Source organism: Brassica napus, chromosome C2 (genome assembly GCF_020379485.1).
Source record: "Brassica napus cultivar Da-Ae chromosome C2, Da-Ae, whole genome shotgun sequence".
In the NCBI taxonomy this organism is placed as follows: domain Eukaryota; kingdom Viridiplantae; phylum Streptophyta; class Magnoliopsida; order Brassicales; family Brassicaceae; genus Brassica; species Brassica napus.
Window position 1 is genome coordinate 30,928,124 of NC_063445.1, and position 10,908 is coordinate 30,939,031.

At 35.3% G+C, this 10,908-nt stretch overlaps 2 protein-coding genes across 2 annotated transcripts; both read left to right on the plus strand.

Moving 5' to 3' along the window:
• Nucleotides 1–364: 364 nt before the first annotated feature.
• On the plus strand, nucleotides 365–7,524 carry LOC125581925. Its single transcript, XM_048748149.1, has 5 exons — nucleotides 365–6,376; nucleotides 6,465–6,738; nucleotides 6,863–6,977; nucleotides 7,053–7,177; nucleotides 7,290–7,524. Exons 1-5 carry the CDS (start codon nucleotides 5,840–5,842, stop codon nucleotides 7,334–7,336), a joined length of 1,098 nt encoding a protein of 365 aa, XP_048604106.1. The 5' UTR covers nucleotides 365–5,839; the 3' UTR covers nucleotides 7,337–7,524.
• LOC125581926 lies at nucleotides 7,347–8,567 on the plus strand. The gene is made up of 4 exons (XM_048748150.1): nucleotides 7,347–7,574; nucleotides 7,651–7,808; nucleotides 7,881–8,001; nucleotides 8,069–8,567. Exons 1-4 carry the CDS (start codon nucleotides 7,554–7,556, stop codon nucleotides 8,363–8,365), a joined length of 597 nt encoding a protein of 198 aa, XP_048604107.1. The 5' UTR covers nucleotides 7,347–7,553; the 3' UTR covers nucleotides 8,366–8,567.
• Nucleotides 8,568–10,908: the final 2,341 nt, after the last annotated feature.

Consider the following 10,908-nt stretch of genomic DNA (forward strand, 5'->3'; position numbering starts at 1 on the left):
CACAACTTAGTGACGTTGCTTCACCAGGAGAGAGCAAACTATTCTTTATATAATAAGATATATATAATATTTTTATTTATTGTTTTATTCTACAGACAAAGGTGTTATTAATTAGAAATAAAGTATTATATATAAATTGATGACACATATATATAATGAACAAAAATAAATTTTAAAATGAAAGATATTAAATTATATTAATAAATTATTAGTAAAAATGTTCGCTATAGCTATGGTTATTTCGCGTCTATATAACAAAAAACCATGAATATATGAAGATAGCCACAATTTGTTGTAAAACACCTTGTGTCTAGAAAAATTCATGGTTAATCGTGGCTAATTAGTCACAGTTTTGTTAGGGGATAATTGCAGCCACGATTTTCTCTATCATGTTTTTGTGGCTGTATTTATTCATTGTTTTACCACCGAAAAATCGTGGCTACACTTATTTCGGAAGCACTATCAGCATTTGTGGCTGGAAAATTGATCTCTGACAATATCCTCGTAGCTCATGAGATGTTTCATGGATTGAGGACTAACAAGTCATGCCAGGACAAATTTATGGCCATCAAAACAGATATGAGTAAAACTTATGATAGAGTTGAATGAATTTTTATTCAAGAGCTACTTTCCAAGATGGGATTCGATCATCATTGGACACAACTAATGATGGAATGTATTTCATCGGGTAAGTATAGAGTTTTATTGAATGGTCAACCAAAAGGAAACATAACTCCACAAAGTTGCTTACGACAGGGGGATTTATTATGTGTACGAACGCATTGGTAGCAAATATTAAAAAAGAAGAGAGAGAGAAACAACTGACCGGCATAAACTTTGCAGTCCTAAGGACGATGGAGGCTTAGGGTTTAAGAATCTCACAAAATTTAATACAGCTATGCTGCGGAAGCAATTTTGGACGTTGATAGAGAAAACAACACATTATTCTCTCGTGTTTTCAAAGAACGGTATTTCAGGAATGCATCACCCCTGGAACCAATTAGATTGTACTCGTCGTCCTATATCTGGCATAGTATGGTCTCTACTAGATCTCTGGTTAGTAAATGACTAATCAAAAGGGTCGGATCAGGATCATCTATCTCAGTATGAAATGATCCTTGGCTCCAATCCACTCGCCCGAGACTAGCAAATAAAAATTAACACAATCTTTACCCGGATCTTACGGTGAATTCCCTCATCAATGTGACATCGAGAACTTGGAATTTACAGGTAATTCAGAATCTGGTCGATCTATAAGATACACAAATAATTGAAAGTATACCATTGAGTCGAATTCAGACAGCGGATCGTGATGGATGTCATTTTACTAATAATGGGAGATGCACAGTTAAATGTGGATATCAGTTAGAACGAGTGTACCCAGATAGAGAAAGAAGGCTACCAGAGTATTGTCCTTCGGTCTCACCATTGAAGGCAATCTGCTGGAAAGTACGCTGTCCACCTAAGATGAAAGATTTTTTATGGCAATTGGTATCAGGATGTATAGCAGTTAAGAAAAATCTGAGAGCAAGAGGAATACAAGGGGATATAATTTGTGTATGATGTGGAGCATCTGAGGAATCTACAAATTGTGTGTGTTTTTGAATGTCCACCGGCGGTTTAGGTTTGGGAACTTTCACGAACTCCATCGAAGCCAAATATCTTTCCCACTCATTCACTCTTTGCAAACATAGATCATTTATTTTGGAGGGTTTCTCCGGAATTGAAAAATCATCAATTTGGATGGATCTTATGGTACATACGGAAAGGAAGAAATAAAAAAGTATTTAGTAATTTTGATATTGATCCTAGAGATACTCTTAAATTGGCAGAAACAAAGTCTTTACTTTGGGCCGATGCATAATTTTCACTTACACAGGGAATTGATCAAATTTGATTACGAGTAGAAGCAATAGTACCGACTATTCCAGGAAGATGGTGCTTTACGGATGGATCATGGAAAAATCAGAAAATCTATTCGGGTCAAGGGTGGTATAGCACACTAGAAGGTTTTGTTGGTTTAATGGGAGAGAGGAATATAAGAGGGAGTTAGTCGCCACTTCACTCAGAGATAGAGGTTTTTATTTGGGAAATGGAATGCATGAAGAATTTAAAGCAGTTTACTGTTACATTTGCAACATATTGCTCTCAGTTGGTGAAGATGGTTTCGGAACCAGAAGAATGACCAGCCTTTACAAGTTATTTGGAAGACATAAAGTTCTTGAAGAGAAGTTTCAATAGCTCGGAGCTCATTCATATTCCACGGACACAAAATTCAAAGGCGGATAGTCTCGCACGCAGTGCAAAAAAGCAACCGTTGTTTATTGTCCATATGGATGTGGAGTTACCACTTTGGTTGGTTTGCAGAGTCTACATAAATCTGTTTAAATTGCTGGAAAAAAAAATGTAGCTACACTTAGCTACGGTTTTGCCACTAAATAATTGTGGTTGAACTTAGCCAATTTTATTTTTATATTGCCTATCTACATATACTGTTTCAGTCATTTTTTTGTTTGTTTTCATTACCCAATGGAATATCAAAATCAGTTACTATTGTATTAAATATGTAAATAAACCAATACACATAACTAAGAAAATATAGAATTATATTCAACATAATTATACATTATAGCAGTCTAAAAATAACTCACCAAAAGAATTCTTTTACAAGGAATTAAGAAAACTAAGAGTTCAAAAGAATTCAAAACCATCTAAAATGTCACTAAAGGAATATATCTATTACAATCCCACAAACTAGCACCAAGCATCAAGCTGCGACTTCTCTTTCTGCATGTGGTTCAATGGATGAACAAATATGAGAAACGTTAGTGGATGAATGAAATGTAAGTGAAAAAGTTTAATTCCACTCTGCACAATAATTTAGTTTATTTATGTTTGTTAAATAGTGATTGTTAAAAATTATGTTACATGGACAATGTAGCTCAATCGTTTAGACTGGTAAGTGAAATGGCAAAATAGAGTAACTTAAATAGAGTGAACTGGAGTAAATATTTTTTTTATCATATGATTTTTTTTCCTTTTCAACAGAAAACTTTTCACTCCGTAAAAATGACGAAAACTTTTACTCTAGAATTGTGGGCACGAGAAATTTTGTTTTTAAACTTTTATATTCTACCACTTTCCTTTGATAGTTTACCAGTCACAGGCAATATTTTTTATCACACAAGAATATATATAATATTTTTATTATTTGTTTTCTTTCTACAGACAAATATCTTTTTCTAAATATTATATATAAATTAATGACACATATAAATATTGAAAAAGTATTTTAAAATAAAATATTAAATTATATTGATAAGTCATTAGTAAAAATGTTCTGCTATATCCACAGCAATTTTGTGTCTATATAACTAAAACCATGATTATATGAAAATAGGATTTGTTGTCAAAAAAACCTTCTGGCTATAAAAATCATAGTTAATCGTGGCTAATTAATCACAGTTCTGGGCTGGATATCAATTTAAACAGCAATGTGAGCACCAATACTTATAATCATCTTATCCTTTGGTGACTTTTGATTGAAAAAAAAAACATCTGGAGTTTACCACAGGTGAAAATCTCCAACAGAGGGGAGTCTTATCTAATACCAACTGGTCCTACTGCAACCAACAAGAGACCACTCTCCACATCCTGTTCCAGTGTCGTTATGCTCAAGAAGTTTGGAAACTTGGACCATGGAATGATCAACTTTACCCTAATCTGTTTGATTCTTTTAAACTCTTCTTGTCAGTTTCCAATCAAAAAAGAATCTCACACCCTATGGGGTCTCAGACAATCTTCTTCCTTAGCTAAGTTGGTCGATTTTGTGTGCCCGTAATCAGCGCCTCTTACAGAATAGATCTCTATCGCCACAAGAGACTTTCAACAAAGATATATTCCTGGCCAGGGAGTGGCAAAAAGCCCAACGTCCAACCGCAGGAAGACCATCTAGGCTCGCAATTCCTCCGCTCCTACCTGAAGAGACGATCTCCATCCGCTGTAATACGGACGCAGCCAGGAGATCAGACTCTTCTACATCAGGAATTAATTGGATCTTCACCTCCCCATCAGCCTCTGAAATTAATAGAGGAGCCATGATCCAACTGCATGTCTCCTCCCCTCTACTTGCGGAATCTCTAGCTGTAAGGGAAGATCTCCTACAGGCGATCTCTCTCAACATCACTCACATCTGGGTACACTCAGACTCTCAAGTGCTCATCAGAGCAATCTACTGGAAGCGAGGACCATCAGAGCTTCACGGAGCTCTCTCGAACATCGTCGGTCTCTCTTCCTCCTTTGCTTTTTGCTTCATTTCTTTTGTTCCTGGAATTTCTAATGGGCCAGTTGGTGCTCTGGCTAAGACCTGTCTGAACAACTTTGCTCTTATTGGGTTTTAAGCCCATTTCCAATGGAATTTTTATGTGATAAAAAAACAAACTAGACACAGTTTTGCCACAACCATTTCATAATAACTAGAGTTTTGTCACGGGATAATTGTGGCTATATATAGCCACAATTTTCTTTATATTGTTTTCGTCATAATTTTTATATAAAAGTAAAATCCGACACAGCAATTCTTAAGTTCACGATAAACACATCATTTTTCATACATACATCATAAGAAACAAAAGCTAGGTGCAATCTTTTATGTATGTTAGATACTCTCTAAATATAAATAAATAAATAAATTAAATTAATAAATTTTGTCAATTTTGAATTGAAACAGTGTAAACATAACACAATTCGATAAGATAATAAATAAAATTATATATTAATAACTAATGTATATAAAGTTTTTATATATATAAAACGTATAATATATAGTTTGTTTTTTATTCACATTGAAGTCTATCTTTAATTTTTTCTAAACTTTCTAGATAAATTAGTGTTGTTTTGTCATTTTAAACCTAAAAATTCTTTTGCATGTATGAAATATATTTTCTATACACCAAATAATCGAATAAGTATAACATACATTTTCTATAAGTAAACTCTAATCAATATATATATATCAGAAGATCAAGTGTTTTTTTTATTTTTACATCTATAAAACAAACTTCAAAATATATAAATTAATCTAAAATTGAAATTTTATGCAAATTAATAACTTTATAAATTAATAATTATCAAAAGTCCTAACAATATTACTTTATAGAATTTAATGCATATGATATTTCAAGAATTAATAAAGTATGCCATGGCTAAACATTACATTAATGAAAATATAGATAAACAACAGGTTTTTTTTTTTTTAATCTGCACATAATATTTTGCTTGATACAGACCGACCATCCCAGGATATTTATTTTTCTCCCTTAATCCTTTTGAGTTTTTTTTTTCTAGTTAAAACCTAAAGTTTGAGTAATTATACCTATGTTCTAATATTTGCACATGTGTGTGTGAATGTTACAGTTCTAATTGAAATCATACAATAACTAAAATAGAGATAAGCTGATCAGAGAGTCCCTCCACGTCGACATATAAAATCAGCCAATGGGGTAGGTTTATTTGTCGACGTCACACAAACTAGACCTGATCTTGGGCTTTTATTTTTTATTGATCCGTAAAGCCCATCCTCATGTGTAGCCCAATATCAGCGTCTTCTCAACGCTTCGCTTGCCAACCCTAAAATGGTGCGACGATTATTCTCTTCGACGACTCCCCTCTTCGCCGTTTCTCCTTTCTCCGCAGATCGATCAATCGGCACCATATTCATAAGTGTGGAATGAATCGTCTGGAGAACTCATTAATGTGTTCTTTCGCCTATCCCCCTTCCAATTTCTATATAACCTTCGTATTTTCTCCAGATTAGTTACACACACAAATATCTCGAAACATGAATTCCAACAGTCAAACACCTGTTACCGGCGATGTTCCCGCGACGAAACCATACGGAAAAGACATTGTATCCTCCGCCGAGCCGATCAAACGAGTCGATCAAACTGGAGTCTCTCTCGATTCAGCTGCCTTCGGCGATTCGAAGTATAAGAAGCAAGACGGCAACGCCGTTGTCTCCTCCGCTTTTCCGGCCAAATATGCCGGCAAACCCGAAGATTCTCTCGCTACAGCTATCTCCGGCGATTCGAAGTCCAAGAAATCAAACGGCAAGGCAGTTGTCTCCTCCACCGATCCGGTCAAACGACCCCGTCAATACGGAGTCTCTCTCGCTAACGCTGTCTCCGGCGATCCAGCTTCCAGGAAACTAAACGGCAAAGCTGTCGTCTCCGCCTCTGATGAAGTACTATTCTTCAAAGATCTCAAGTTCGGACCACAAGAAGGCGAGCTAAGATTTCGTCTGATACATTTTTGGGAGGCTCGGAACGCACTCACGAAGGTCCTTTTTGGTCTTGAATTGCTTCTGATAGACGGACAGGTCTAATCCGATATTTATGATTTTTTATTGGTATTGCTTGTTCGATCAAATACTAACATACGTGTCTTTTGTTTTTTGTTATCAACAGGGCACTGTGATCCAAGGGTTCATCCCACAAAACAGGATCGAGACCTATTTGCCACATATGTTCGCTGGTTCCGTCTACAGGCTTAATAACTTTTATGGCTCCAAAAGCAAGAATGTGTACCGAGTTGCTGAGCCAGACGTGATCATTTCTTTCACATGGAATTCTGTGCTCTCCGTTCTCTTGAACAGTCCGGTCCCGTTTCCTGAAGATCGGTTCCGATTCTATGGTTACGAAGAGTTCGAGGCGGCCTGTGATCTCAAGGGAGATCTTTATGGTAAGCTTCTCTCGGAATTAGCCGGTTTATTACTTGATAGGTTTGTAATACGGGTCCTTTAGTCGTCTAGGTTAGGTGTGTTAGTATGATATACAGTAATACGTATTGTTTAATCTTATTGCAGACTATGTCGGTCACTTGAAACTGGTGAATGAGCAGGCCTTGAGTGACAGTCTTGTGCTTGATGAAGTCGAGATCGCTTCTTCAAGAAGAATTTTGGTCCATGTCCAGACACATGAGTGAGTTCTCTATAGTGTTTATGCCATATATGCGTATACGTATTTTGCTTACCACATGAGTTTGGTTTTACGCAGTGGTCCTGTCATGAAGCTGTACTTATGGGACAAGGCCGCTGCGGCCTTCTATGAGAAGTTTAAAGCGCTTGGAAAACCTCCATCTGTTATTCTGGTGACAACTGTGAATCCAAAACATTTTGGAGGTTAGTATTACCTAGACTTGGTTATGGTTTATTGTTGTTAGTAGGCTGAGTAGGAGACATTGGTTATTTGCTAATTTGATTTTGTTTGGTATGTACATTGGTCATATTGCAGGTGCCTTAACTCTGTCATCTTTTTCATCTTCGCGTGTATTTTTTTGATATGGATGTTCAAGCAACCAGAGAATATCTGGCTTGGTATGTGTTCATTTGTTGATTTGGACCGTCTATTTTAAACCACCAAGCATTTTACTTTTTAAAAATTTTTGTTTCCGATTATTTTCTCAGGTTTGAATCGAACACAGAAGTTGCCAACAGGGTGAATGCTGAGATTGTCACCAAAGCTGAGACGGCTACTATAGGGGAATTGTTATCTTACATGAAGCAGGAAGGGGCAAAGGTACATTAATTCATTCTTTCGTCCATACGTTGCGCTATCTTTAGTTATTTAAGATATTCTCTGATGTAATTCGCAGGTAGCTTGGTTCGAATGCACAGCCACTATTGATGATGTTGTGCATGATTCGGCGTGGTATTATATTGCTTGTGGTGGGTGCAAGACTAAAGCAACCAAAGGGCCTACCACACTTATGTGTAAGAAGTGTGGAAAGACTGATATTGTCGGTGCTTCGGAGTATGATTTGTATTCATATTTTTTTTGTCAGATGCACTTTTAGCATCCATTATTAATGTTCCTATATCATAGGTATCTCACGAAGATCGCTGTCTATGACAACAATGACCACGCTAGCTTTGTGCTTCTCGGTGATGCTGGGCGTGAGTTGACTGGGATGAAAGCCTCAGAATTGGTTGAGAGCTACTTTGAGGTAATTACATACCGATTCACCATTCAGGTTTAGAATGTGTTCTTACCCATGTTTGAATTTGTATTAGGCAAATGAAAGCGTCGGAGATGATCATGTAGTCCCGGTGCCACATTCTCTGACTGATTCCATTGGACAGACCCGCACGTTCATTATCAAGGTGTCAAAACACAACCTGGATGGCAAGACCCAGTCTTTGACTGTCACCAAAGTTCTTCCTCTGGAAGTTGGGGCACTTGAAGGCAACATAGATGAGGACGTGGAAGAGGAGCCTGCTGATGATAATGATGGAGGTGCAGATGTGACTGTGAAAAGGAACTCTGATGGGATCGAGTCTGGAGAGACCAAGAGTGCCAAATGTGGCTAATAAACTTTTAGTACTGTTTCTTTGTTTTCATAAAGACTATGCTTTGTTTTTTCATCTTCGGCCTTTGCTTTTGTGTCATTTGAACACTCTTGGTGTTTAATTAAGACTATGCTTTGTTTTCTTCCTTTTTGCTTAATACTTAATTAAGAAGGTGTTGAATGATATGAGTAAAGGATATAATTGGTTGATTAGAAGTCGTTAATTGATACTTTTGAATGCATGTATTATATATTCACGTATGCATGCATGTATTACTTAATATATTAACATATACTTTATCAAGAAAGTGTTGATCTAAAAAAATTATCTTCTAAAATATTAATATTTCTGTTTTATTCGAACATGTTTTAGTTTCAAATCTTTATAGTTCCTACGAAGGTAATGTTATATTTTTATATCATAAACATATATGGCATTAGAAAATCAATCTCCAATCTCACATTTAATAAAGATATTCGCTACCATGCTTTTTAGGAAATCTGCAACAATACGTTTAATATATAGCCGTTTGTTTAGAAAGAAGCAATGCTCACCTCCTATAATTAATTACGCAGACATTCAAATCACCTCTCTCAAATCAAGAGCTACTCTCTCCCTTTCTCTACTGCTCACCAGATAGGTACTCTGTTCTTATTCTTCCTCAGCTAATATAATATTTATATTCTTTAAGTATACCTCATTCTTCGTAGTACATATGGATCATTTGTTTTATGCGATGTAAAAGACCATTCCCAAATTGTAGTATGATGCCAAACCGTAAAGGATGTTAGGGATGTTCCAAACCAAACCGTTTTCCTTAATTTTATATATGTAATGTACTGGAAAATATTAGAACCATTTAGTATCCTAGAGTTTGATGCCTTATTTGTTTGATAATTGTTTTAGAACCATTTAATACCCAAATGGTTGAACTGATAATATAAAAAATTATTCCCCATACGAGTATTGTGTTTGTTTTCAGCCGAGCGAGGAGTTGGCAATGTCGCCAAAATTGGTTTGTATATGTCGTATGTGGCAAATTTTTAATCACAAAAATAAAAACGAGTATCTTGGTACTTCATTCCTTTGTATTGACATCAAGGTATGTGGTATCTTAATTATTTATCATAATATAAATAGAGAATAAATACAATTATTAACATAATGAAAATAGGGGGAGACTTACGAAGGCAGGATTGGTAGCAGACTTCCAGTAGAAACAACTCAGATCCTGAAAGAGAATAGGATATATCAAATTCAGTATTTATCCCTCTTACAAAATAATCAACGGTACAAGCTCACTATTCAGCCATACATTATTCAAATCAAAGCTTCGACAAAGATTGAACGAGTAGAAGAAGAAATCCCGATGATGCCTCATAGCACTTTCCATCCTCTCCTATACAAACAATTGATCAACTTAGCGACTGCTACAAGCTACTTACCAGGTAAACGTCAACGTTATTTTTTTTAATTAATAAGTATAACTCTAATTTCAATACAAACATCATTGCAGATGTGGTTGGGCAAATATTATTGATTCAAGGTACCAATATCAAAAATCCAGTTGCAACAACAAAGGTCGTAATTGCCCTACTGCTAAGCAGGTACCGAAATTACATTAAACCCACCCCTTTATTTAATATTTTGAGTGAGTCCAACTTATTTACAATCACACAATACATACAGCTCAAAAAGTGTTCGCTTGATCCTGATGGACAATGCATCTGCTCTGTTTAGAGAGTTACATTGCAGGACAGACCTGAAACACGAAGTCGTAATCATTACAAGCATCAATCCCAAAGTGTGCAAAGGTAATATCTATCGATCTTATATGGTTGTTTTAAACGTTGTTTAATTATTAGAATGAATAGTAACTCACTCCGACATATTCTTATATGACTACAGGAAAGCTGATACTCATCTCAACACCTGCTACCCGCTTTTAGTGTGACAGCACTAATGATCTTATTCGAAGCTTCAATCAGAGGAACATAGTTAGTAATCACTCATGAGTGATCAACTAGGCTTTGTTCTAGAGTCTATAACAATAATTCATTTTCATGGTTTAAATTTTTTTTTTGTTGCTTTCTATGAATCAAAGATTTTTAAAACTTCTATGTACGGCACTTTTTCTCATGTTCTATTTATCTTTTGCTCATCAAAAATTCAAACTACAACATTAGTCCATTAATTATACTACTTTTGTTTTTTAAACTGCATCACTTGGTTACTATCAAACCAATTGCGAGATATTTCAAAACTTCATTGATTGATACTTATTGGAGTGTATTTAGATTTTTAATTCTTTATGGCCCATATTTTATGTTATTGTATTTTATGATTACGTTAGAAGTTTTAAATTGATTTTTATACTTAATTGAAACTGGAACATATTTTATAATTATGGTTCTAAATTAATTTTTTATTTGATCCCGACCCTTAGTGACAATACATTTTAACAACACATTTAGTAACTGAAACATCCTACGGTTATATTATGTGACAATACATTTTTGTATTATAGAGTCATATTATGTGACAATACATTTTTGTAAAGAAAT